General features: G+C 34.5%; 1 protein-coding gene across 2 annotated transcripts in view; it reads right to left on the reverse strand.

The window, feature by feature from the left end:
* The window catches only part of ACTN2 (actinin alpha 2), a 98,566-nt gene that overhangs the window by 12,141 nt on the left and 61,012 nt on the right, over positions 1 to 25,413 (reverse strand). The window contains exons 7-17 of one of the 2 annotated variants that reach the window (XM_074222950.1): positions 22,226 to 22,307; positions 18,225 to 18,310; positions 16,889 to 16,981; positions 14,867 to 15,097; positions 14,213 to 14,360; positions 11,297 to 11,447; positions 8,689 to 8,797; positions 7,105 to 7,245; positions 3,809 to 3,991; positions 2,238 to 2,372; positions 363 to 542 (exon numbers count right to left, since the gene is read on the reverse strand). In XM_074222950.1, coding sequence (XP_074079051.1) covers positions 363 to 542; positions 2,238 to 2,372; positions 3,809 to 3,991; positions 7,105 to 7,245; positions 8,689 to 8,797; positions 11,297 to 11,447; positions 14,213 to 14,360; positions 14,867 to 15,097; positions 16,889 to 16,981; positions 18,225 to 18,310; positions 22,226 to 22,307 — 1,539 coding nt within the window. Of the gene's footprint in view, positions 1 to 362; positions 543 to 2,237; positions 2,373 to 3,808; positions 3,992 to 7,104; positions 7,246 to 8,688; positions 8,798 to 11,296; positions 11,448 to 14,212; positions 14,361 to 14,866; positions 15,098 to 16,888; positions 16,982 to 18,224; positions 18,311 to 19,806; positions 19,893 to 22,225; positions 22,308 to 25,413 lie in introns of both variants that reach the window. The other variant, XM_074222951.1, reaches the window with a different exon arrangement.

Consider the following 25,413-nt stretch of genomic DNA (forward strand, 5'->3'; position numbering starts at 1 on the left):
ACTTATTAAATATTATATATATATATGTATAATATATATTATATTAATTTAACTTATATCAACTATCTCTCAGGAGGATGTAAGAATCAATGAAATAATATATACATAGAACACCTTGTAAAATATAACGTGCTCTATGGCAGAACTGATAGAGTACTGAACTTGGAATCAGGAAGACCTGAGTTCCAAACTTTTGCCTACCTTGGTTTCCTTATCTCTAAAATTGGAATAACAATAGTACCTACTTTCTAGGGTTGCTAAAAGGATAAAATGAGATGCAAACTTCAAAGTGCTAGTTATAATTTATTATTATTATTATTATTATTATTATTATTATTGTCACAAATTCATGACTCACATACCTCCATGGTATAATTAGTGTGCTTGTTGTCAAATACTAGGGCTTCCTGGATAAGCTGATGGTCTCCCTCCAGTTTGTCAATATTATTTTTGTAATTAATGATGTTATGTTCATACTGCTTCAATTGGTTCATCTGGTCTTCTAAAGCCCCAGTGATCTGGATAGAACTGCGAGCAATTTCCTGTTCAATGGACACAGATGGACAAAGACAAGTGGTTACACAGACAAACTAGGAAAAACTAGTTCACTTTTAGGACAATGTAGAAGTATTATAGAGTCTCAAGAGTTGGGAAAAAAACCCAATTTAGAGGCTATTTGGTTCAACCTATTGCCTGCACTAGAACTCTCTACAACATGCCTAATAAGTGGCCATTCCATCTTTGCATGATGATGAGCAGGAATCTACCATCTAGTCCTCCCTCATTTCTGAGAGAGCCTGAGTGATAAGGCCAAAGGATATTAAGAGTCAGAGATGGAAAGGTCCCTAGAGGCCAACAAGTCCAACCTTCCCTATTTTATAAATTAGGAAACAGATCCAGAGAGGCTGAGTAAGCTGCCCATGGTCACACAGCCAATAAGCAACTAAGGTAGAATTTTAAATAAGATCATTCTGACTCCAAGCCTAGTTTTCCCATTTGATGGGAGTGAAAAAGTTTAGAAAATAGAAAATAACAAGACTATAGGAATATACAGAGGGGAGAAGAGGAAGGAAAGACCAGAGATTTAACTCTCACTGATGTTAAGGATTAAAATGTTCCTAACTAGGTACATATAATATGACCTGAAGAATAAAACAAAATGCATAGATGCAGCAATGAACTAACATTCAGAAATACTTCAAGCTTCCTATAGTAAATACATGTGCCTTTTTTACCTTCAAAAATTGTTATTTTAGCACTAAAAATGTGAGGCAGGGGATAGAAGTTGGGTAATGATCCTAATAAATTTTCCCTTGGTTTGTTCCTTGAAACAGGATAAACCCAGAGACTTAAATGCTACAAACAGCATTTATAATTTTTTCAAAGAATGAGCATTTATTGCTCTGAAAAGTTTAGTTATTCCTGCTGACAACTAATATAACCCACACCAGAGCACAGCCACATGGTGAATAATATGTTCCTCCAAACTCATGATACTGTTTAAATTCTAGACCTTTGTTCAGAAAAAATGTTAAGACCCCCACCAACATCCTCATTAACTGCCAAGTAAACCAATCTCCAAAAGAAGATCTTTCCTTCCTTCTTCAGAGGGAGGCCAATAACACTTTCTGGTTAAGATTCCTGTCTATGGAAAGTAGCCACACAAATGGCTATAGTCCTACAGATGTTAAAAGCAATCTGAAGCAGTTAAAATGTGGAGGAAAGAGTAGAAAATATGTTCTTATAACACTGATAGAAATTACTGTCATTTCAAATCCTTTTTTTTTTTTTTTGGAAATGTGTTGGGACATAAATCATAACTCCCCTGAGATTACCTGTGATATACACAATAGGCAAACATTTTGAAAATACATAATTGTTTGTAAGCCATCTCTCCATTAAATTCCTAGAGAATAGGGGTCTTGCTTTTGTCCTCTTTTGTACCTCCATTGCTCAGCACAGTATCTGGAAAACTGTAAATATTTAATATAAATGATTGATGATGATGAAAAATAAAATTATTCTGATATTGGTAAAAAATAACCTTTGTCTGAGTTGGTAAAAATTTTGTTTTTGTTTTTAGGCTTTTGCAAAGCAATGGGGTTAAGTGGCTTGCCCAAGGCCACACAGCTAGGTAATTACTAAGTGTCTGAGGCCGAATTGTGCCACCTAGCCACCCCAGTAAAAGTTTTTTAAAATATTCTGATAGAAGTTCTCTGAACAACATGATGATTTACCTCCATTTTGTTCTGGATCCATGGTCCAACAGCATTGGCCTGGGCGGCAAACTGGCGCCGAAGTCGCTCATTAGCATGCTGGCGAGCCAGTTCCTCTTGTAGGGATTGATCCCTTACTGGCACAAGCTGTTTGACCTGTCACAGGACACAAGTGCATCAAGTGTTAAAAGGTATCTCTTCTACCAACAAGGATTACCACATAGATTCAGTGACAATCCCAAAGGGGAGAAGAGAGAAGGGGACAGGAGAATAAGGAGATGAAAGGTGAAACAGGGAGGCAGGGGAGGAAAAGAAAGAGGTTGGGAAAAGTGTGTGGCTGGGTTGGAGATGATACAGAAACACAGGGCCCACCATCTTCTAAAGAGTCAAAGAAACCAAATCTAAAGGAAAAATTTTCTTTATCTTCAGAAAAATATGAGTACCTGAAAGTAAATCTTTTAAAGAATGCGGCTTTGAAAACTACCTCCAAGGATGAGGACGGTGGATTGCTTTACTAAGGCATCATTCAAGAACATATCTTTCATAGTCCCTAAATTACTTTGTACAAAAATCAGGACCCACAAAATCTAGAGTTTACATGGGTAGATATTTTTTTTTCTTTAGAGATGAGACATCAGCAAAGCAAAATTGATTTACCATGTCATTTTTTTTTAAATTAGCTAACTGCCTTTCATCTAAGACTGAGGCAGAGATGGTCCAAGCTGTAACATTTATGACTACAATAAAATTTGAGTAGGGTCCTTTTCTAGAGTTTAATGGCTAGCATATTAATCAGGCATTTCTTTATTTTCCCAAATGAAGTATATCCTTCTAAGGAACTTCCCTCCACCTAAGAGAAGTGAAATGATAAAATGGAAATAACACTAAACCTAAAGTCAAGAGAGCTGGATTTGTTTCCTGGTTCTGCTTAGTGTGACCCTGTAAATTATTTAATCTCTGTGAGGCTCCATCCCTTCACTCATAAAATAAATATAAAAGTATTTGCATTATTTGCAACATTTATGGATAAAGCATGCCATAAACCATAAAGTGTTGTGTTATTACTGCATTTTAAATTCATATATTTGGACTACAACATTTGTTTCCTAAAGTATTCTGCAATTAAGGACTCTAAACATTGATGTCTTAAAATTTATCCATTTTAAAAATTGCCTTTACGATGGTACATCATTAATCATGTTGATTAATCCAATATTTGGAACATTTCCCTACCAATCTTCACAAATAAAATTTTCTGCTTCTTTTTCCTCAAACAAGAAACATTTCTCATAAGCATTTCTAAGGCAGAGCATGGGAATATATTTTATCTTTGGAAAGAATACAGTGTGCTTGTGTGTGTGTGTGTGTGTGTGTGTGTGTATGTGTTTGAGGGAGAGAGAGAGAGAGAGAGATGGAGAGAGGAGGGGAAGGAGAGAAAAAGGAGCAGGAAAGAAGGAGGGAGAGAATTAGATTTTGACCATGGTAAGAAGTCAAAGGTTCCTAGGCAATCTTCAAGTACCCTAACTATTAACCTTGCCACATTCTCTTCTTGCTACCTCCCTTGATCCCCCCACTCCTGCCCAAATACCCACCTTGTCCCATTTGGCACGAAGTTCTTCCATGGTGACGGTGCTGTATGGGTTGCTTGAGCTGATTCTGATGTTGTAGCTCTGAATAACCTTCTCCACCTCATTCTGAATGGACATGATAGACTGTCTTTCACCATCTGCTTCTGGCAGTGTTGCTTTGAATTGCTCGTGGGCAGTGATTAAACTCTGCAGGGGAGTAGAGAAAGGAGGAAAGTCCAATTCAATGTAGTGTAAGAGATCTTCACAACCTTCAGTATTCATTTCTGTACTAACGTATATCTTTAAGGATCTATCAGAGAGGGAAGCTTGACTTTTTCTTTTCTTTTTTTTTTAATACTTTTATAATGTGTATTAAGTGACCTGGAGTCAGGCGTACCTGAAATGCAGCCTCAGATACTTTCGAGCTATTTATAGCTTCTATCTGCCTCAGTATCCCATATGTAAAATGAGGATAATAATAGCATCTACCTCCCAGGGATGTCATAGTAATCAAATAAGATAATAATTGTAAAGTGCTACTTTAGTACAGGATCTGGGACATAGTATGCACTATATCATTATTAGCTATCACTTCATGCACACAAGTCAAGTTCTTTCAACATGGACCAAACTCGGATTTTAAAGCAAATACAATCATCTAGAATGCACCTAGATAAAATCAGAAACATATGCCTTAAACTATGAGCAGGTTTTTTTTAACTTTTGTATCTTTAGCACCTTGCATAGTATATCTTGACCCACTTAATAAATAAATACTGAATCATGGCCCAGAATCTTTAAAAAAGGGATGACTTATCAACATTGTTATTCATCACTGGTATCGGTGACACAATAGAGGGTTTGGCATTAGGAAGATCGCAATTCACATCTGGCCTCAGACAGATGTGTGTGACTTTGGGTAAGTCACTTAACCATGTTTTGCCTCAGTTTTCACATCTGTAGAATGAGTTAGAGAAAGAAAGGCAAACCACTCTCAGAAACTTGCCAAAATAAGAGAGAGGAAAAACTAAACAAAACAAAACAAAAAAAAAAAATGTGGTCCTGAAAAGTCAGAGATGACTGAAACTACTGAACAATAAACAGTATTTCTTGATCATCTGCATAGATAGATGTCCCCTTTTGGAGCTAATAGAGTTTAATTTAGTTTTAGTTTATAAGAGTTTTATATCTCCATACTGCAAACCTAACACCTCAAGAGAAATTCCTCTCAGCTCCCAGGAAAAGAAAAGGACATAAAGCTATTGTCCCCATCAGGTTTTATAAAAACTACTCTTTACCAAACCTATTCTTTGGACCTAAAGAATTTGACAGTGATGCCTTATATATAGCTACACAAAGGTGTAACTGGCATGTGGATGATAAAACAATGAGAGATTAATGCTAACGCTGGATTCTGTAACAAATCAATATTGGCACTTAACCTTTCTCCAAATAAAGAAACAACCTTCAACTTCAAACTGGGCTTCATAAGTACACTTAATCACTTGAACAGAAAATGTCTATTCCAAAATTAGAAGATATTAGATTGTCAGCCTGTACTTAAACATAATATATAAGAAAAACCAACAAAACTATTCTGGAATTTATTATCATTGTTCAAAGTAATCATTTCACATAAAAATATACTTTGCATTTGAATAGTTCTTTCTACTTTTACCCAAATCTAAATGTTCTTGATTTATCTGCATGGGAGTTTAAATTAGACCAGAATCTGACAAATCCTGGTCTCCATGGCACCTGGAAATTGAATCATGAAGCCTAGGATTAGCCCAAACTACAGACATACACTTGGTTCTTCTCCACTTAGGTACATCTAATATTTATAGACCCAGTAATTTGAAAGAAAGTCTAGAGTGGTGTGGATGCAATGGAGACAAATTTGGGATTAGGCTTTTTAGTTGCCACTACACACCTGCTCAGTTTGGGATTATGCTACCTGCACTCATGGGAAAGAAAAGACAGAAAAAGATGAATTAAGAGTGAGGAAAGAAGGGACTACTGGCTAAATGTGCTTTAAATTCTTGTCTCTAACCTAAGATGTACTCTTATCAGATATGTTCTGTTCCTTCCTCAAAAATTTTCTGAGCATTTTTCAAGACTTTTCATTCAATCTTAATCTGAGTTAGGAGCTAAAATAGAGAAAAAAATTTCCAGTAGCAATAGTGTCTCAATCCACACTCCCCTCTCCTCCCATTTCAATTTTTATTTCTTTAAAAACTAAAACAACTTACTTGACTTGTAGGTCTAATTTGTAATTTTCGAGCTCTGAGCCAGAATTCAAATATTCAGCATTTCTTTTCTACTTTATAAAATGTTTGATGGCACTGAGAGTAAAACAATTTATTTTCCTTTCTATTCATTCTATTTGTAAACCATGGATGATATCCTGAAATCCTGGAGCAAACTCTTCATGTATGTCATCAGGGCTTTTAAGAACAGCTGCTGACAAATCCCAAGTGTCAATTTTACAATTTACTTGGCATTATTTGGTCATTATTCACCTTGGGCAAGTCTTTTAACTCCCCTGTTCTTCAGTTTTCTCATTTCTAATTAGATTATCTTTTTAGGTAGATTATCTTCAAGGATTTTCTAGTTCTGAATTCCATAACTACTGGAAATTGCAGATGGAGCATGAGCAGATGTACCAGCTTGTGAAATTCTTCAACTCCCATTGTGCAGATCTACACCTAACTGACCTTCAAAATTAGCATGAAGATTGAATTTCCTTCTCAAAAAAAAAGTATTATGAGAGAGTCACTTTTTTTAATGTTTAAAATGTGACTTTTACAAATATTTGTCTATGGAATCTATCAACTATTTTCTTGCTTCTTTTAACTTTATTTTTTTCCTTGAGGCAATGGCAAAATTTCACAAATGGTACTTTTCCCTAAATCTTAGGCACTACCAGTCAAATAAATGCATACTACACAGTGATATTTCATTGGTCCACAAAACTTATGCCTTTTTGTCTATCACACTAAGAATTCTAATGAAAAATTGTGTATTTACAAAGACCCAGTTTCCTGTGTAATCTTAGAATTTTCCACTTTTTTAACCGTCTTATAATCAAGGCAAATAGCATTCAAACAGTTTATAAGATAAGGTAATCTATGGTTCAAACAAATATATTATAAAGAATAGTTACTAAGTGCCTACTATATGAAAAGCACCATAATAAGTGCTAATAAGACAAAGATCGTCAGGGCTCTCCTGGGTATGTGACATTCATTTCAGTAGAAACAGACTAAATGCTATAGTTTTTCCCCATGGATCAGGAGATTCTTCTGAAGCTCAGGTACCTGAATTTCCTCAATACTGTGCACAATAAACATGTCTTGCAAGTCTTCCATAGCACCTTCCATCCAGTTGTTGAAGGGGGCAGCTCTCTTAGCAAACTCCAGGTGAAGTTGATCAATAGTTTCTAGCAGTTTCTCAGTCCTCTGTATATACATAAGAAAAGATATTTAACATTGGTGACATCATTGCAAATTTTTTGGAAATATAAAAGCCCTTCATAAAATAAAAATTTCCTGATTTAATTGAGAAGAATTTTAATGTAGCAAACTCATTGCTATCTGGTAACCAGAATTCTGTTAGCCAGCAATATGCAGAATGATGCTCAGAATAGTGAACGTGAGGTGCTGTAAGATACTAAAGTGCTTTCCAAGTTAAAGATTAAATTATATTCACTATAATTTCAGTGTTAAGTGTATTTTATTATGTATTATATACTTATATACACTATAATAATTAAGTGAATTTTATTATGTTAATTTTTTTAAAATTCTATCCATAATAATTTGCTTTCAACCAGGATTTAGTAGGAATATTCTTCTCCCCAAATATGCTGGCTAGCAGACTATGCTGTATCATTCCTAATTTATAAATATAAGGAGAGGTGCAAAATTAAGTGACTAACCTGAGGTCACCCAGAAGAGGAACTAAAAAGAAAAAGAATGTGCAGTTTGGAGGGGTTATTCTGCCTTTCATGTCACAGGAAGAAAATAATATTCAGGTACATTAAATTAGCAAATATTTCTTTATTACTTAAAATTTTTTCAGGGATTTTATTGGTAAACAGAACATTACTATGACAACTATAGATTTGTCTTTTGTCTCATAATGAATGAAGTGGGAAAAAAGATATATAGAAGTTGGAGGGATTGGATGCAATTGGATGCAAATAAACCCTCTACATTTAGTTTAATATTTCTTTCATTCTAAACTATTTGAACCTTTTAATTTTACATACATAAACTTCACTCTTTAATAAACTTTGAAGGAAGAAACAAAATAGTCTGTTGGCTTTTAGGAGAGTTGAAGTTACTATTTTAAATTTCATCAGAGCAAAGTTCAGAAAATTGAAATACTTCCTATTTTAAGTACAGAAGAAAATAATTCTCAGCTAACAGACAAATATTTATTATGACATAAGGACACCTATTGAATGTCATCTATTAGTGACTAAATTCATCCAAATTCTGCTTTATAAAAATATTTCTTAAAAATCACATTTTTTCCCATTGTTATTTTTCATCTCTCATTGGGTTTCCATAAAGTTTAATCTCAGTTAGACAGACTTTTGGGAATTCAAATTTTGAAATTTCTCAGTGTTATGGTATCCAATTCTATTATGGAAATTTGAGTGTTTTTTAATTGTAACTGTGTGTGTGTGTGTGTGTGTGTGTGTGTGTGTGTGTGTGTGTACTGACTTATTTGTCCCAATTCTAGCCATGATTCCCCTAATTTTGTACCCCTTTGATATGGAATCTTTTTTAGTAGTTCTTCCCATAATGCTGGCCTGCAACAATTATAGTTTAGCACTGTGAATACTTTTCTACTGAGAAAATTTATGTCAAACAGGCAGCTCCAAAGCTTTATACCTCTAAGGCCTCTCTTCTTTTTTGAGTAAGTGTCCCCAATCTGTCCCATTGATCGCAGATCTTTTGGCATCGGTCATTGACACTTGAAGAATCATGATAATCCAATTCACTAAGGAAAAGTAGAAAAAAATGTATCATTCCTATGAAGATGTGCTAAAATTGTACATAGGGCCAACAATTCAAATATATGGTCAGAGATTAGAAAACAAAGATGTTTTGACTCAGACAATTGCTGTTCAGTTTCAGACTTTTTATCATTATGTATGTCATAGCCTCATTAACCCTTGATAAATGTAGAAAAGAATAAAAAAAAAATTCTGGCTAATGGCTTCATAATATCTCTATATTTATTCTAAACATAGTATTGATTTTTGTAAAAAATATGGGCTGTACTTAGTACTTTGGCATCTATCATTCTCTTAGTTCGATAGTTCAGGTCTCTGGAGATGATTATTTTTAAAGAAGATCTGGCAGTGAATCTGTGACAAAGTCAACTCTCTGATCTGGAGGACAGACCTTAGAATTCTGTTGACATCAAAAGAAGCTGAGTGGGAATAACTTCCATTGCTTTGTGTCTTTGGTCTGTCGCAAAACACATTCTACTTAGCCACTGGATGTAGGATACCATATGAACCCAAAGGGTTCTCTAATATTCAAGTGACCTACCCCATGTGAGCAAAGCAAAACTCTTTTCACTTATTAACAAATGAAATGGGCAGCATTATTGATGACACCAGTGAGAAAAGCAATAACAACAATTTCCAGGATATATCTACTTCCATTTCACAGAAAATAGTTGTATGGGTTGCATGGTCTCTTTGTAAAACAGTGATCTGATGCAGTTCATTGAAAAAATATAAATGCTGATAGATTTTTTAACATGTATTTCCCAGAAGTTAAAGGCAAGTTTAGCTGCATGAAATCCATACCTATGTATAGTCCATCCATTTCCATTTCAGTTAAATGAAAACATTGACAAGTTGGAATGGACTCTGAAATTTCAACTGGTCCATCCTATCTTCAATATACCATTAAAAACTAGATATATTTTCATCTCAGAAATGATTCCTAAGAGACTACACAATCTATCAATAACCTGTTCCGGTGCTAGGCAACTATAAAGAAATTCTTTATCTCTTAAGTGCCTTTCAGTGTAGCTCAAGTTTATATCTTCTCATCCTGATTAAATAAAATCTTGTTTCTGTTACTTAATGATATTTCTCTTTATTCTCTTTTCTCCTCTCTCCCCCCCTTATTCTCACTCAGTTTACAACTTCCACCTAATTAGTGAAAAATTAAACCAGTCCCTATCTGGGATGCATATAGTTTCAATATATAATATTAAATTTGTACTTGGCATTTATATTGCAGCTTAGGTGGAAGAATATGTAAATTGTTTGGGTTTTTTTCTTCCCGTTTGTGTACATCAGAAATTGCTCTAGATTATCAACTCATTATTGGTCAAAAGAAAAGAAGTAGAATTTATAACAATGAAATAAGAGTAAAAGTTAAATGTCATATATGAACATCTCCTGATTATCTATAATAATGATTAAGAAACCACACAAATGAATAAAATATACAAATTTTCTCAAACTTTGGTCAAAGTTGAAGTCTAATCAAAACTTTAATTAGCTATTTAAAAAGGCAACAAAATAGAACTGGAATTCTTCTCCTTTCGTTTCTCCTGTTTTAAAGTAGGTTCAATAAGAAATAATATGACCCAAAGATGAAAAGACAAGAGAGAAGGAGAAACAACAAGCCTAGAGAGTTGATTGATTAAATAAGGTGATTAAGAATTAAAAATTAGCTGCATTTTATTCAGTGTTTACTGAATATATTGGCACATTCCAGGGAAAAAAACCTCATCATTCAGGTATTTACTTTTACCCAGTTCAAGGAAAATTTAAATAATTCTTTAACAGTATACTTAATAGAGAGGGCAAAAATTATAATTTTTAAAATGTTATGGGTTCAACAATAGGCTGACACTTCCCAAGAAGTTGCCTAAAATATATTTTTGATAAGGAATTGAATTCATTTTATAATATAATATTGAGTTTGAGAGTCATGGAGTATTTTCCCTATCACAAGGCAGATAACTTTCTTTTTGGAGCAAGATGATGTTTAATCTTCCTCAGTCCCAATCATATCTAACAGTAGTTATATTCCCAACTCCTCAGGATTCACTTCTTGCCAATATAGTCAACTGTGCCAGGAGTCATGGATAGTGGGATAGTGATGTATGAGAACAAAACAATAATTTCTACCAGAGGTGAAAAACAATATTAGTTAAAGTTAAAGTCCATTTAAAAATGCACACATGTACACACATACACACACACATACACACACACACACACACACACACACACACACACACACACACACACATACAATCACCTCCTGCTGTAGAATTCCCCAGTTTGGCTCTCTTGCTAAATTTAGGCCAGGAAGAGAGAGGAAGGTCTCCCCTGCTGGACTCTGGATAATCTACTTGAGAAGCTATCTGTGGAATTCTTACATTGTACCTATGACATGATCAGGTTCTCTGGAAAGAGTTTATCAGCTAAATGTCAGCAGCTGCACGCCTTGAAATAGAACATACTTCAGCTCCTGGGCAATGGCTGCAATCTGTTCCACCCGGTCCTGGTGAGCTGCCAAGTCACTCTCAAAAGCCTCATGTTTCCTCAACAAAGCGCGGACTTCAGTCAGAGAAGCAGACTCATAATCCTTCTGTAGCAAGATCTGTTCCTTGCCTGAAAAGGTTGTGGTAAGGAATTATGAATACTCTGATGCCACAGGTCAACATGTTCATATCTGCAGAGTGACCCATGAACACCATAGTACCAAAGAACCAAGAGAAGGAGGAAAAAGAATAGCCATAAAGTGGCACATACCTATTTCAATTGGGACTTGGGACATCACTCACAGTAATGCTTTTCCAGGAGCCTTTACAATGTGATATACAACAATTTGGCATGCATAAATTTGCATACATTGAAAAATCAATTCATTTAGCATATAATATAACCTAATTTTCTACTATAATGCTTAGCAACTTAGTTATGTCTACCTATATCAGTGTCACTCTACTCATGATAATTAGAGATTATATTTTGTTCTCCATCCATTTGACCTACTCCTTCTATAGCCTCATTTTTATTTATTTCTGTAATTCCCCAAAATGTATGTGTTCAGATATGAACACATTATTCCTAGAATAACAGTCTCCCTGTAAATACTGCCTAAATCTTGACAGTTTGGAACAGTGATGACCTTCATCCAAACTTAATTGAAGACAACTTGTCTCAGGTAGTTTCCATTCTTTAATTTAGAGAGTAATTAAAACTGAATAAATTAATTAATTAAAATGAAGGAAGAGGGGGAGACTAGAAATCAACTATTTTTTCATAACAAGAGATTATTAATGGATAAAAAGGAATACTAAGAATAATTTGTAAGAAAAGTAGGAGTAATGACCTGTCTAGAGCAGCTAGGTGGAGCATTGGATAGAGTACTAGGGCTAGAGTCAAGAAAACTCTTCCTATTTCAGGGAACCCTGGAGGGATTTGCATGAACTGATGCTGAGTGAGATGAGCAGAACCAGAAAAACACTGTACACCCTAACAGCAACATGGGAGTGATGTTCAACCTTGAAGGATTTACTCATTCCATCAGTGTAACAATTGGGAACAATTTTGGGCTGTCTGCAAAGGAGAGTGCCATCTGTATCCAGATAAGGAGCTGTGGAGTTTGAACAAAGTACAAGGACTATTCCCTTTAATTTAGAAAAAAAACCAGATATCTTATTGTCTGATCTTGTTACCTCTGAGAATTCTGTTCTCTTTAAGGATATGATTTCTCTCTCATCACGCTCAATTTGGATCAAGGTACAACATGGAAACAAAGTAAAGACTGACAGAGTGCTATCTGTGGGGTGGGGGTGGGGGGGAGGGAAGCAAGATTGGGGGAAAATTGTAAAACTCAAATAATATCTTTAATAAAAATAAATTTAAAAAAAGAAAAAAAAAAAGAAAACTCTTCCTAAATTCAAATATGACCTCAGACAGTTGTGTGACCCTGGGCAAGTCAGTAATCTCAGTTTTCTCTTCCATCAAATGAAATGAAGAAGGAAATGCAGACTACTATAGTATCTTTGTCAAAAAAATTCCAAATGAGTTTTCAAAGAATCAGATATGATTGAAAACAAATGAAGAGTATCAATTTCCTCTTTTATATTTCTATTTCAATAGGAAAGACTTCATTCTCAGTATTACAGAGAAGTAGCATGGTAGACAGGCTAAGTTCATTTGAGTAGGACTTGAGAACTTCAACTGGAGTCAGTTATTACCCTATGCCACTGAGGAAATCACTTTACCTTTTAGTCTACAGTTTCCTTATTAAAAATGCAATCTCTACTTCAAATGACTGTTGTGAGGCTCAAAGAAAAAAAATGTACATAAAAGGATTTTTCAGACTATGCAATACTATGTTTATGAAAGTTTTTATTACCATTTAGCATACCCAATGGATGATCATAAAATGTCAAAAAATTATTATCACAGCTATGGAAATATGCTCATGATCACCTTCATTCCCTTCGAGACAGCACTCTCCTGACTCTCCTAGTCTTTCTCTACAGTGTCTTCAAAAATCTCTTCACCCTGTGAGCTCACTCCATTCCACTCTTGAAATCAACCCTTGGATGCCATACATTAGAAGTATCCTGCACCCCTGTAGCCTCAATCTCTCATTAGCTGACTCCTCCAAGAACCCCTATTTTAAAGAAGATGATACTCCTGGCTGCACCACAGCTTCATTAACACCAAATATCAATTTCAGCTTTCTCTTATTTGTGGTATTCCTCAATTAGAATGTAAGCTCCTTGAGGGCAAGGACTTTCTTTCTGTTTGTATTTGTATCTTCAGTTCTTAGCATAGAGCCTGGAAGATAGTAAATGCTTCTTAATAAACGTTTGTTAACTTGAATAGATAGGCCTAAGATCTGAAGGAAATTAGAATGAATCTGAAATAAAGCAGCAGGATTGTAAAAATAAAATGAGATATTTTGTTGGTTAGTTTTTTCAAGAACAGAAAATTTTATTTCATATAGAATTCAACAAATTTTCTACTGGCAGATGCTTAGCCAGTTGATATTCCCCTATAACAACTAAGACAGTGTTGGATGTAGCATAGGCAACAAAAAAATGCCAATGAGGAATTTAAGTATCTTATTTAATTCAAGAGAATCCAGCAAAGGGAGATGTAGGTTATGAGCTGAGAGTAAAAGAAACATCACTGCAGAAAAAAAGTTAAGTAAGATAGAATGAATGGGCAATAACTATTAGCTAGATTATAAAAAGAATTTTTTCATACACCTCTTAAATTAATTTCATTCAGAAGCATTAAAACAAAGAAGTGAAGGCATTTTTCCCAGGGTCACACAAATCAATGACATTTCCAATTCTTCTGATCACAGCTCAGGTCTAACAAACCTCTCACATGTAATTTGAACTGCTTACCATATGCCCAAGATTCATGAGTTGAAGCTTTCTGCCTAAATTTCTCAGCCAGATGTTCCAGGCGTTCCAGTCTTCTTATTTCATTTAATAACCATTCCTCATAACCCTTCTCAGCCTGTTCTAGTCTTTGCCAAGCACCAGCAATATCCTAAAATAAATTTGGGAACAAAAAAATACCAATTATTTTCATCTTTGCTATTTTGCCCTTAATAAAAATCCAATAATGCATGTTTGACAATGGTTGTTTTTTTAAATTCAAATAGTTACTGATTTTTTTGAAGATGACCAAATATCTTCAATGACTTACAAAATGTTTTATTTAACCAAAATGTTGTCATCAACTAACAAATATCTGATAAACCTTTTGAAATTAGTTTTTAATTTGAAGAGGATAAAGCTTCAAACTACCCCACATCCAAGAAAACAGGAAAGATATCCCCATGTATTAAGAAGAAGGGCACAGGCTCCATACTGCTAAAGGGGGGGAAAAGAGCCAAAATACCAAAATCACATCATAATTGACAATCACTCAAAACTAACTATTAATAGTTAAGCTGCTTGACTTGGAAACCCTCTGATGGAGTACTCTGCTTGGCAACTTTCATTTCTTATCTTTAAATCAAGTGAGTGTCTCTCAAAGAAAAGATTACGTACTGAAACCATTTTGCCTTCTGATGGCATGAAAGCTGGTCTGTTACTGATCCTCAGCTTAGTCTGCAAGGTGTTGAAGTTAATCTCCAGCTGGCACTTCTCTTGGACTTTGGGGGGCTTGTGCTTCCGACGATAATCTCGGAAGTCTTCCAGTTTCTTCTGCATGGCTTGCATTGTCTTTTCTGGGGTCCGATTCTCTAGCCAGGGGATTGTGCGGCGAATCCATTCTAATAGCTGTTCCCAAAATAAATCATCATTTTCATTAGGAAAAAGAAAACCCTTTCTCCAACAAACTAAATCCCTAATCTAAAACAAGTAAACTTATTATTTTATATATAAACATAATAATAACAATAATAGTTAACATTTATAGTATGCTTTAAAGTTTGTAAAGACCTATATATATATAAGATATTGCCTTAAAAAGGTGGGGGAAAGAGATAGGAGGAGAGTAGACACTAGCAATAGTATGATGAAATTCTAGAAATTTCTTATCTATTGTATTTTTATTACTATAGCTAAATCCACCCATAACTCCTAATTAATAATCATCTACTACTCTTTTGCCTGGGCAATAGAGAACTTGAGGTATCAAAGCAAGCCATGTGTTACAAATGTGACATTTACAGTAAACTCAGGAACCAGACAATAGCGGACAAATGCTGGATGGAGTGTCCAAATAAAAATTCTAGCATTGTAGAAGTGCAATTCCATGTAAATTGGCAAAAGGTCAGGTTTAATTCAAATTATCATCTGGGATTTGCTCTTCAATTGGGCCCATGCTTATAATGAAATCATTTACCAGAAAGAAGTGGAAGCACACCCCTGAGACTAATTCTATTTCGAAATACCTATCATCAATCTATTCAACTTGAAAAAAAAACTAAGTATGATAGGGGATTTCTGAATATGAAGTACACATACCTTGTAAAGGAAAATCTAGGTTTTTAGAAGTGACATGCAGAAAGCACCACTCATAAATTACCTTTCTGCCTACCTAATTGGAGGATGACAACAAATTAAATTTAAAAGGATATTTCCTTAAGAGTGATCTATATATATTTCATGCAGTTGAAGTGAAATAAAAAATAAGAAGAGACTTGGTAAAGAGAGAAACGAATCAAAGGATTTAGGTCCAGCCTAAATTTGGGACAGAACCATTAGATTAGACATCTATTCATTTGTCAACACACACACATAACACTATTACATTAGATTGATCTTATGGGGATTATCTTGGGATATGTTAACTTATATCTTAGAGTGAACACAATTTCCTGTAGTACCACCTCTACTAAAATTATTTTCCATCTTCAGTTGATGGTATATCATTAGTGTTCACCTAAGAGGTAAACTGGATATATAAACCTCTTTTCTCCTACCTCAACTTGGAGGAAAATGATATTTTTAAGGAAGTCAAGTCTCTTCAATCTGTGAGAGAAGGGCTATTTTTTACAACCCTAGCTTTAGGGAAAAGAGATTTAACATAACAAACAGGATTCTAGCTAGGGTCATAACCAACCCCTCTTCAAATACTTTGGTGAAGACGCTTGAACACTATCATATCCCTATGATGTGCAAGGGATGGAGCATCCTCCATCCAGACAAATTTCCATGATGCCAATTCCCATGATGCTTCAGGGAAGTAGAATGGTTCTTCAGCACTTAGGGGTAGATTGCAGTCCCATGAATACCGTGGCATCTAGTAGAAGTTACCCTACAGTTAGTGCTCTACCACCCATCACAGCTAAGAATATAATCAAAAACTACTCTTATAATCCTTAATGAGCACAACTTAGCATTGTCAGAAATATCTCTCCAATGACATATTGCCAATAATTGCATTGCTAAGGGATTAGCAGCCTCCAAATCCATGTCTATTGCTATATTTTACTCCACCTGAGATGCAAAATACCAAAAACAACAAAAAAATAAAACCCCCACTGGTAATCAATTTATCACCATCTGGGTCTCATTATCTGGATTAAGTGTTGATAGCAATATAGTTCACCAGTCTTTCTTTACCTCACTTGCTAGCCTTTCATATTCTTCCATCAGTTTCTCATTCTCTTGATTCACAGCAAGAACCTTACATATTCTGTTAGCTGCTGTCTCGGCCTGTAAAACACAATAGGTAAACAGGACAGCTCTATTGATACTGATGTAGTAGGAAATGGGCAGTAATGAGAAGAAATGAAGTTGCTGCCAATGGAGCAGATCATGTGTGTTAGTGTAGGGAACAATCAGATCAAACACAAATATTTCTGAATAGTGGAGGTGACTTTACACCTAACCTACAGTTTTCATTTAGACTTAAATGGCAAGTCAAGAAGGTTAAAGTAAAAACATATTTTTAAAACATCAGGCAAGTTAGTACCAGGGTCAAGGGAGAGGAGGGTTCTCCCAGGAAACCATTCAAAGACACTATGATCTCAGGTCATTTAATATCTATTTTTCAACTGCCTCTGTTTAGAATAGGTTGAATTTATAAGATATTACTTCTTCACAGGGCTTAAAGTGTGATACCAAAGTTGAGTTGTATTTTTCTCACAAGAATCTGCCCAAAGTAGAAGCTTTTCTTTTATGAAAAGGAAGCTGAGGTAATGTGGAGTCAATTGGAGATAGTTAAATATCCAGGCTTCCAGGCTCATGCCCTATTCCAATCAATGCCTCACCACAAAATCCCTAAACTATGCCACTTCCTTGTCTTCAGTTCTGAAGTGGCCCTAAGGAACGTGTGTGTTCCTAGAGACAAGAAACAAGACATACTTTATCTACCAAATCTGTACATCTGGCAGGATTCATCAAGTGCAGATTTATAAAAGTAGTTCAGAAGTACTGATAAATAAATGTGCAGAAAGCCAAGGGACACTACAGAACATCACTTGAAATAAAAAAAAATTTCTGAAGTCAAAATGACCTAATAAAGGGTTATTTTTATTAAAGAAATCTTTTAATTGGAAATATTAGATGTTAGAATAAATCATGCAACATTGGCAGGTTTGTTCACAAGAGGATTAAGGAGCTTTTTAAAGGGCACTTAATTCTTCATTTCAAATGTTCTCTTCACTGCTAACTGGATATAGCAGAATTGTTATGCCACCTATATTCTTAAGTTATAAGTAAAATGAGAGAAATCTCAAAATAAGAGATGTGCAAAAATATTTTGAAACTACTAAAGTATTCAAACCATTATACTTGCCAATGTTAAAAAAAATAGGTTTGTCGGGTTTTCTTTTTCAAAATGTTTAGCCCGGATAAGATGTGAAGCACAATAAACATACACATACAAAACAGACAATATAAAAAAAAATCAAGCCAAAAAACAGCATAACAATCCAGATGGACCAAGAACTGATACCTGCTCTGCTCCCGCAAAAGCATGGTAGAAGCAGGAGACATAAGTCATGATAGCTCTTTCATCAGGTTTGGGAGTATTCACAATGTCTGAAGGGGAGAAGAAAAAAAAAAGAAAGACACAAGCACATACACATACACAAAATGAAGAGTAAAAAACAAAGTAAACAAAAGGAAGAACAGAATGGGTTTTTAATTGACCTGATGACTTTTCTGTGTTGCATGAGCATCTGCCCCCAACCCATGAACTTCAAAAACTGGAATAAATCCTATATTAGATTTGTTGGAACAAACATCTAGAATAAGAATTAAAAGATACAAAAATTTTAAAAGCAAATCAAGAGTCTGTGTGTGTGTGTGTGTGTGTGTGTGTGTGTGTGTGTGTGTGTGTTTGTGTATGTGTGTTTGGTTTCTTTAAAGTTTGATAGCCCAGTTAAGGTGAGAATTTTACTTGTTCATCAATCATGGGTACTAGTTGGTGACTTGGGTCTAGATCCAGGAAGACATCTAACTTAGTTTAAATCTGGTCTCAATCACTTAACTGTATGACCGTAGGCAAGTTGATGTCAATATTTGCCCTGGTTTCCTCATCTGTCAAGTGAGTTGGAGAGGGAAAAGACAAACCATTCCAGTGTCTTTGCTAAGAAAACCCCAAATGGGGTCAAAAAGAGTAGAACATGACTACAAGAATGAACAATAAGACATTATAATTATTCCTAATGAGCAGTCAATCCCACATGTTGTTAGCTTTTAAATTGGCTAGGCCAGATGAAAATGCAAAGGCTTCTGGTTTTCTCTGAGGAACATATCAACAAACAGAATGCTGGAAATATTTCCAATAAGATTTATTGTTTTATCTTTGTACCCCTGTTTTCTACCTTGAAATGTGAATTTGACTGTGCATAGACTCAGTCATTAGTAACTATGTTTACTTACCAGGTCATTTAAAAATTGTCAGTAGTAACACAATGAGAAAGGGATACAACTCATACATTCACAATTATTTTTACTGTAACATTTATGAATGCTATATTTCACAAAAGTCTCTTCTAATATCCAACAAGAAGAGAGAGAAAAACAAGTCACTTACTGTCATATTTCTGAAAATGAATATTTCATAAAGGCTCCTCTAATACCCCACAAGAAAAGAGAAAACAGACCCACTTGATTGCCCTCATCTTTCTTCCTCCTATATTTTTTTCTTTCAATTTAGAATTTGATTCTTTCTGTACTAGGTTTAGACAAAGGACAGAATTCAATTAGATAGACATGTGGAAATTCTACAGGCCAAGAGCCAGCCACTGGGTTTCAAAACACTATTGTTAAAAAGAATGTGGGATTGTGAAACAGCATGGAATTCTTTTGGAAAATAAAACATAAACTGCTGATGGCTACACAGATGGGAAAAAAAGAGATTTAAAAGAAATCCAGTCTATAAGAGACAAACACCTGCCTATTAAGCACCAAGGTTTTTCTTATTAGGAAGGAAGGAGATAAAAGGAAAAAGAAAAAACAAACAATGGAAAAAAATTTAAGATACAGAAGGTGAAGGGTGAGAGGTAGCTGCTCATCATTTACATCCTCACCTTCTGTGCACCAGCAAATGCATGGTAGTAACAGGAAACATAAGTCATTATGGCTCTTTCATCAGGTCTGGCAGTGTAAACTAAATCTGTGTAGAAAAAAGAAGATTAACTGCGTGGACATTCTAAAGACAATAGCCTTCTGCTGACTGACCATCAGGCAGAGAAAGGGAAGCAAGAGATTCTTTTCTGTTCAGGACAATGTTATAGCTCTGATCAGACCAAGGAAATAGTACCTAAAAAACCCAACACTTTGCACCCAAGAGAAGTGTATGAGTTCCTTAGGCTGCTGTGGAGGAGTCCTAGACTAGTGAACATTTCACATTCAGGGCTAAGGCTAGACTTAGGATTTATACAGCTCTAAGGCTCAACAGGAAATAGGCACTGGGAATGTAAAACCTAAATCCAATGCTCTTGATGTTGCCATATACTGTGGGGAAACAAGAATCATCAAGATTTCTGTTCATTCATATATATATTTGTTGCTAATTCCCCTCAAAAAGAACATAAAAAGGAGGAGAGGGATTGTTATGAATTATAAGAAATTGGCATCAATGAAGTGATTTCTCTCTTTTTTTTCATTTGGTTGTTAGATTAGTTAAGATGAGGAAGAACCTCACCAAATGTAAAATTATAGATCATGTAGTCAGTTTCATGGATGGGTCTATTAGGCATGAAAATGTCCCCATTTAGTGCTCTACAACAGACACATGACAACAGGGCAATTAGCAACATGGGACAAAGAAAGTCTCAGTAGATGGGATGAGAGAACTTCAAGGATGAGACTAGTCAGCAACATTACAATGGAAGAATGACAGATGTGTAAGTATAATGCTACTTTAATAATTCAAGTTTACCAAAAATGAACATGGAAAACTTATGAGATGAAAAATACACAATAGATATTAAAAGTATTCCTATTTCTATAGTCACATTTCTAATCATTTGCCATCACTTTCTTATAAGATGGTGTTATAAAAAAAGGGAACATAGCATATGAGCAAAGGAATATGTGAATCTTCTACATTTGGATGAAAAGAGGAGGGAAAGAAATAGAAGAAAAGAAAGTGAGACAATACAATAGAGGAAAGAGCAGGTGAAATATAAACTTCTTTGACAAACAGAAAGAATGAAAGTCTTCTTGAACCAGAAATCAGAATTTCAGGAAACAGTAGGAGTGTCAATAATACCAGAAGAAATGGTAGAATGATCCAGTAGGAAATGAGTGACTCTCTGAATCAAGGACTCAACTATGAAAGATCAATTTTAGATCATTTGGAAATTACTTCACAAATTTAAAAATATTTAACAATCCCCAACCCCACCCCAGAATTGTCACAATGAATGATCCATGAATCATTACTTCCCATAGGATCAAGGCAAAATATAGAGTCCACAAGGATAAACAGAGCTTGAAAAGAGAAAATTTGGAGGAAAAATTAGGAATGTGTTTTTCTGATATTCCTTTATTATTTTGTGACCTTGACTGCATTTCTTTAAAGCAATCATACAGAGACCATAATCAAACTGGTTCCTCAAGTACTGGCATCAGCACACAATACTTTACTTGCAATAGTAGTATTGCTCAATAAGTTGAAAAAATGAATAAGAAAAAAATGAAACATAAAGTAAGACTATCAAAAATGAATGAAGAAGGAACTCACTGATGGAAAATGATGGAAAACACTTGGTATACTATTTACATAAGAGCAAATGAGTGGCAACACAGAGCCTAGAGATGTTAATAATAAATACAGGGTGAGACAAGAGACTCAGAGTTATCTATGCTAAAAGTGGCTTATATTAGGTGTAATTTTGACTCACCCTGTATTCACAGAACAAGCATAAAAACATATGTGCTACAAGACACCATAATGAGTGATACATTAAGAAATACAACATTACAGAAAAAGATGAAGCTCTTCCAGATCTTTATAGAATATCTGAAAATTGTTCAAAGGAAAGTGATAGAGATTTAGTGGTCTCCCCTGCTAAACAAATACTTCAAGTATGATGAGGATAACTGCTATTGGAGAGGAACAGGCTAATTCTATAGTTCTTATTTTATAATTCTCATATTTGAGGAAGTCATTTTCAAATTAATTTTTTTAAAAGTGCATGCATAAATCTACATTCTTGCTTTCCATTACACAGAAAATGCTTGGTTTCTTCCTTACCTCCTTGTCTTATCATAGATTAATTTGAGAAAAGGTTTCTTCTCTCTCTCTCTCAAAAGAATAACTTTTAAGTTTCAAGGTAAAAGCTATGCATGAAGTTCTGCAATAACATTTGCATGATCAAAATGATCACTTATTAAGAAATGTCATGCAATGCTGCAAAATTATACTGCACAGAGCTGAGATTAGCATAATAACATTCAAAAGTAACAAAAGTCACTGACTGAGTACAATTCAAATCTCACCTTCTGCATCCAACATCTTGGGGATATCCAAATGCTTTTCTGCTATTTCCATGGCTAAGTTAATATTTCCCACAGGGTCATCCTGCACAGAAAAAAAGTAATAACCAATTAAAATAATATCCATAGCATTTTAAAAATCCAATTCTTCCTAGTAATGTTCTTAACATATTTTGCTTTCTGAAGAAAATACCTTTACTCTTTACCCTACCCCAAACACATTTTTCAATAAGATACACCCCAACACATTTTTTTCACTAAAATACATCAAAGCTTAAGTAGTTTTAGTTTCCTTGCTACCCAACACCAATAAGATGCATTTAAACTTATTTTTTTGGAGAAAAATATAAATAAAGACATCACAATGGAGTTAATTTATTCTGGAAACACATACCAATATCATACCAAGACAAACTGTACATGCATAATCTTATAAATATCAAAATGAATTATGAAGCTCTTAGTATAAAAACACAGTGTAGTGAAAATGTGTCATTTCACTGGGCTTTTTTTTAATGTCCAGGATGAACTCTTTGGATATAAAAGCTTATTTTGAACATCATTCCTGATAATGACATAAATGCTTTCCTCAAAACATATTCCTTGACATATGAATCTGAGCTGTTAGGAATTCAAGAACATTAAGACTAATATTTCTAAGTCTGATTTAATTGATGCTGTAGGTTTACTGACCCCATGTGAAGATCACATATTTTGAGGAAGTAATAAGAGCAAAAAAAAAAAGAGTCTACAAAATGGGGGTAGAAGTCTAGAAAGAAATTTGAAAGACATGCCTACTATAGAATTCATCATGGAAATCATTTTATCCTTTCAATAAAAATTCTGCAGTATTATGAACTGGTAGCACAAAATAATAAAACTATATATAATGTCTGACAAGCACAGATATCGAGCACTTAATCATAGTGCAATGTACAGTGTTGAATAAAGCAGATAAATAAGTTTCCCAGTCTTTCAGGGTACATATTGTTTCAACCAAAAATTTTTCCAACCAATTGTGAATAACTTAAGAAAGCATATAAATCACTTGATTGAAAAGCAACTTTATTTTGTCAACCAAATAGTGGTGGCAATCTACTTTCTTGCTAATATTTGCAAAGCTATATAAGAATTTTTTAAAGTTAAAAAAATATGGTATTAAACTAACAGTTTTAAATAACTTATCAATATTTAATTTTAAGCCACCATAAACTGCTGGAGATAAAGTAGAGCTTATAGATATATATGTTACTGTGTTGACAATATTAGAGTGTTTTTTTATGTTATAGTCATATTAGGGGGGCATGGACTACTTCAAGAAGTACAACCAGGTGTAAAGCTTTTATAAGCAAAGAAATTGAAAGTACCATTTTATAATCCATCCTTTATTTTCACCATAAAAATACAATCTATATATATATTTTTGAATTGCTTTGGGTAGAATTGATTAAAAAACATGGACATGATGATGATCTAGATAGCTAAATCTACTATCACTGTCTCCTCCTCCTAATTCTTGAACTCTAAAATAAGAAAACTAGAGTTTGTTCTCAATGGTACCACAGAAGCAATAATGGTACAAAGATGCGATTTTTTTTAAATCTAAAAGGGAACTCTGAAAAATACTCTAGAATCCTAGAATTTCAGAGTTGGAATGGGCTTCAAAGGTCATTTACTATAGTATATCTAAGAAGTATCTCTTTTGAAACTTTCCTAACAAATATTCCTCTAGTTTCATTTAAAGTCCTTTAATGGATGGGGAATTTATTGCCTACTAAGGTAGTTCATTCCACTTCTGAAAAATTCTTTTAGGAAATTTTTATTTATATGGGGTCGAAATCTACTTTTCAACAAATTTCTGGATTTTGAACTGGAAGGGGTCTTAAGGCCAACTAGTTAAAGTCATCTAGTCTAAACACCTAAGTAGACAGATGAGACCCAGAGATATTAAATTTTCACAAGGTCACACATTCTAAGTAGTAGAGTCAGGATTTGATCTCAGGTCCTCTGACTCTAAATCTACTCTTTTTACTGTACCACACTACTTCCTGTTCCTTATCTTTTATCTAGCAGGTGGGAGGGGAGCAAACTGGATAAACTAAGAAATTGAGGTCACTCAATTCTCTCATGCATGGCATTATCTTATTTCAGATGCCATTTTCTAAATAGTGACCATTAAATCCCTCCTATGATGCCCAAGTCTGTGGGTATCTGATACAAAAATGAAAGGAAAATTACTCTTCCACCTACTCACTCAGTCACACAGGTGAGAATAATATAAGGCAGAAGCAAACTCCATGCTCAAAGACAAAAATAAAGATATCCTCAAAATAGCCAATTAAGCATGGCAGCTACCAGAAAGAAATTTTGTGTTACCGTCTGAAAGCTCTGTTTACCAGTTGTGAGTTATGTTGATAAAAAGATTTTAACTGACATAATTTCTAGGGTGGAAAAGCAAAACATCCTAATAACTTAGGAGGGGTGATGCTTTGCTTTAATTTGAACATCAATGACAGAATGGTAGAGAAGAATAAATGTTGGACTGGCAATCAAGAAACCTAGAGCTGAGAGATAGAGCTGACGTGACTAGTTGCATGATATTATTTAAGTAATTCAACCTCTCTGAACCTGTTTCTTTAGCTTAAAAAAAATGGGGATAAGGTATTTATATGACCTACTTCACAAGATTGTTGCAATAAAGTAATGTTAGAAACTCTAAATTGCTATTGAAATGTGAGTTTCCATATGCATTCCTTTTTTTCCAGATCTGTAAAATGGGAACATTTGTATCACTAAGTTGTCTAAAAGTGCTTCAATCTAGGACTACATAAAAATGAGTTAATACGGTCTCTACTTTCAGATAGTGAGAAAGCATATCAAGGAAGAAATAAAGCTCTACAATTTAACATTTTTTTTAGGTTTTTGCAAGGCAAATGGGGTTAAGTGGGTTGCCCAAGGCCACACAGCTAGGTAATTATTAAGTGTCTGAGACTAGATTTGAACCCAGGTACTTGACTCCAAGGCCAGTGCTTTATCCACCATGCCACCTAGCCGCCCAACATCTATTAATTCACAGCTTGAATTAACAGGATTTCCCCCCCTTTTCCTTGTGATATTCAATTTAATTTAATCAGACAATCACATTAAGCTCTCTGTTAGCAGGTAGGAATGCAAAAACAAAACAATAAAAG

Source organism: Macrotis lagotis, chromosome 2 (assembly GCF_037893015.1).
Source record: "Macrotis lagotis isolate mMagLag1 chromosome 2, bilby.v1.9.chrom.fasta, whole genome shotgun sequence".
Classification (NCBI taxonomy): domain Eukaryota; kingdom Metazoa; phylum Chordata; class Mammalia; order Peramelemorphia; family Peramelidae; genus Macrotis; species Macrotis lagotis.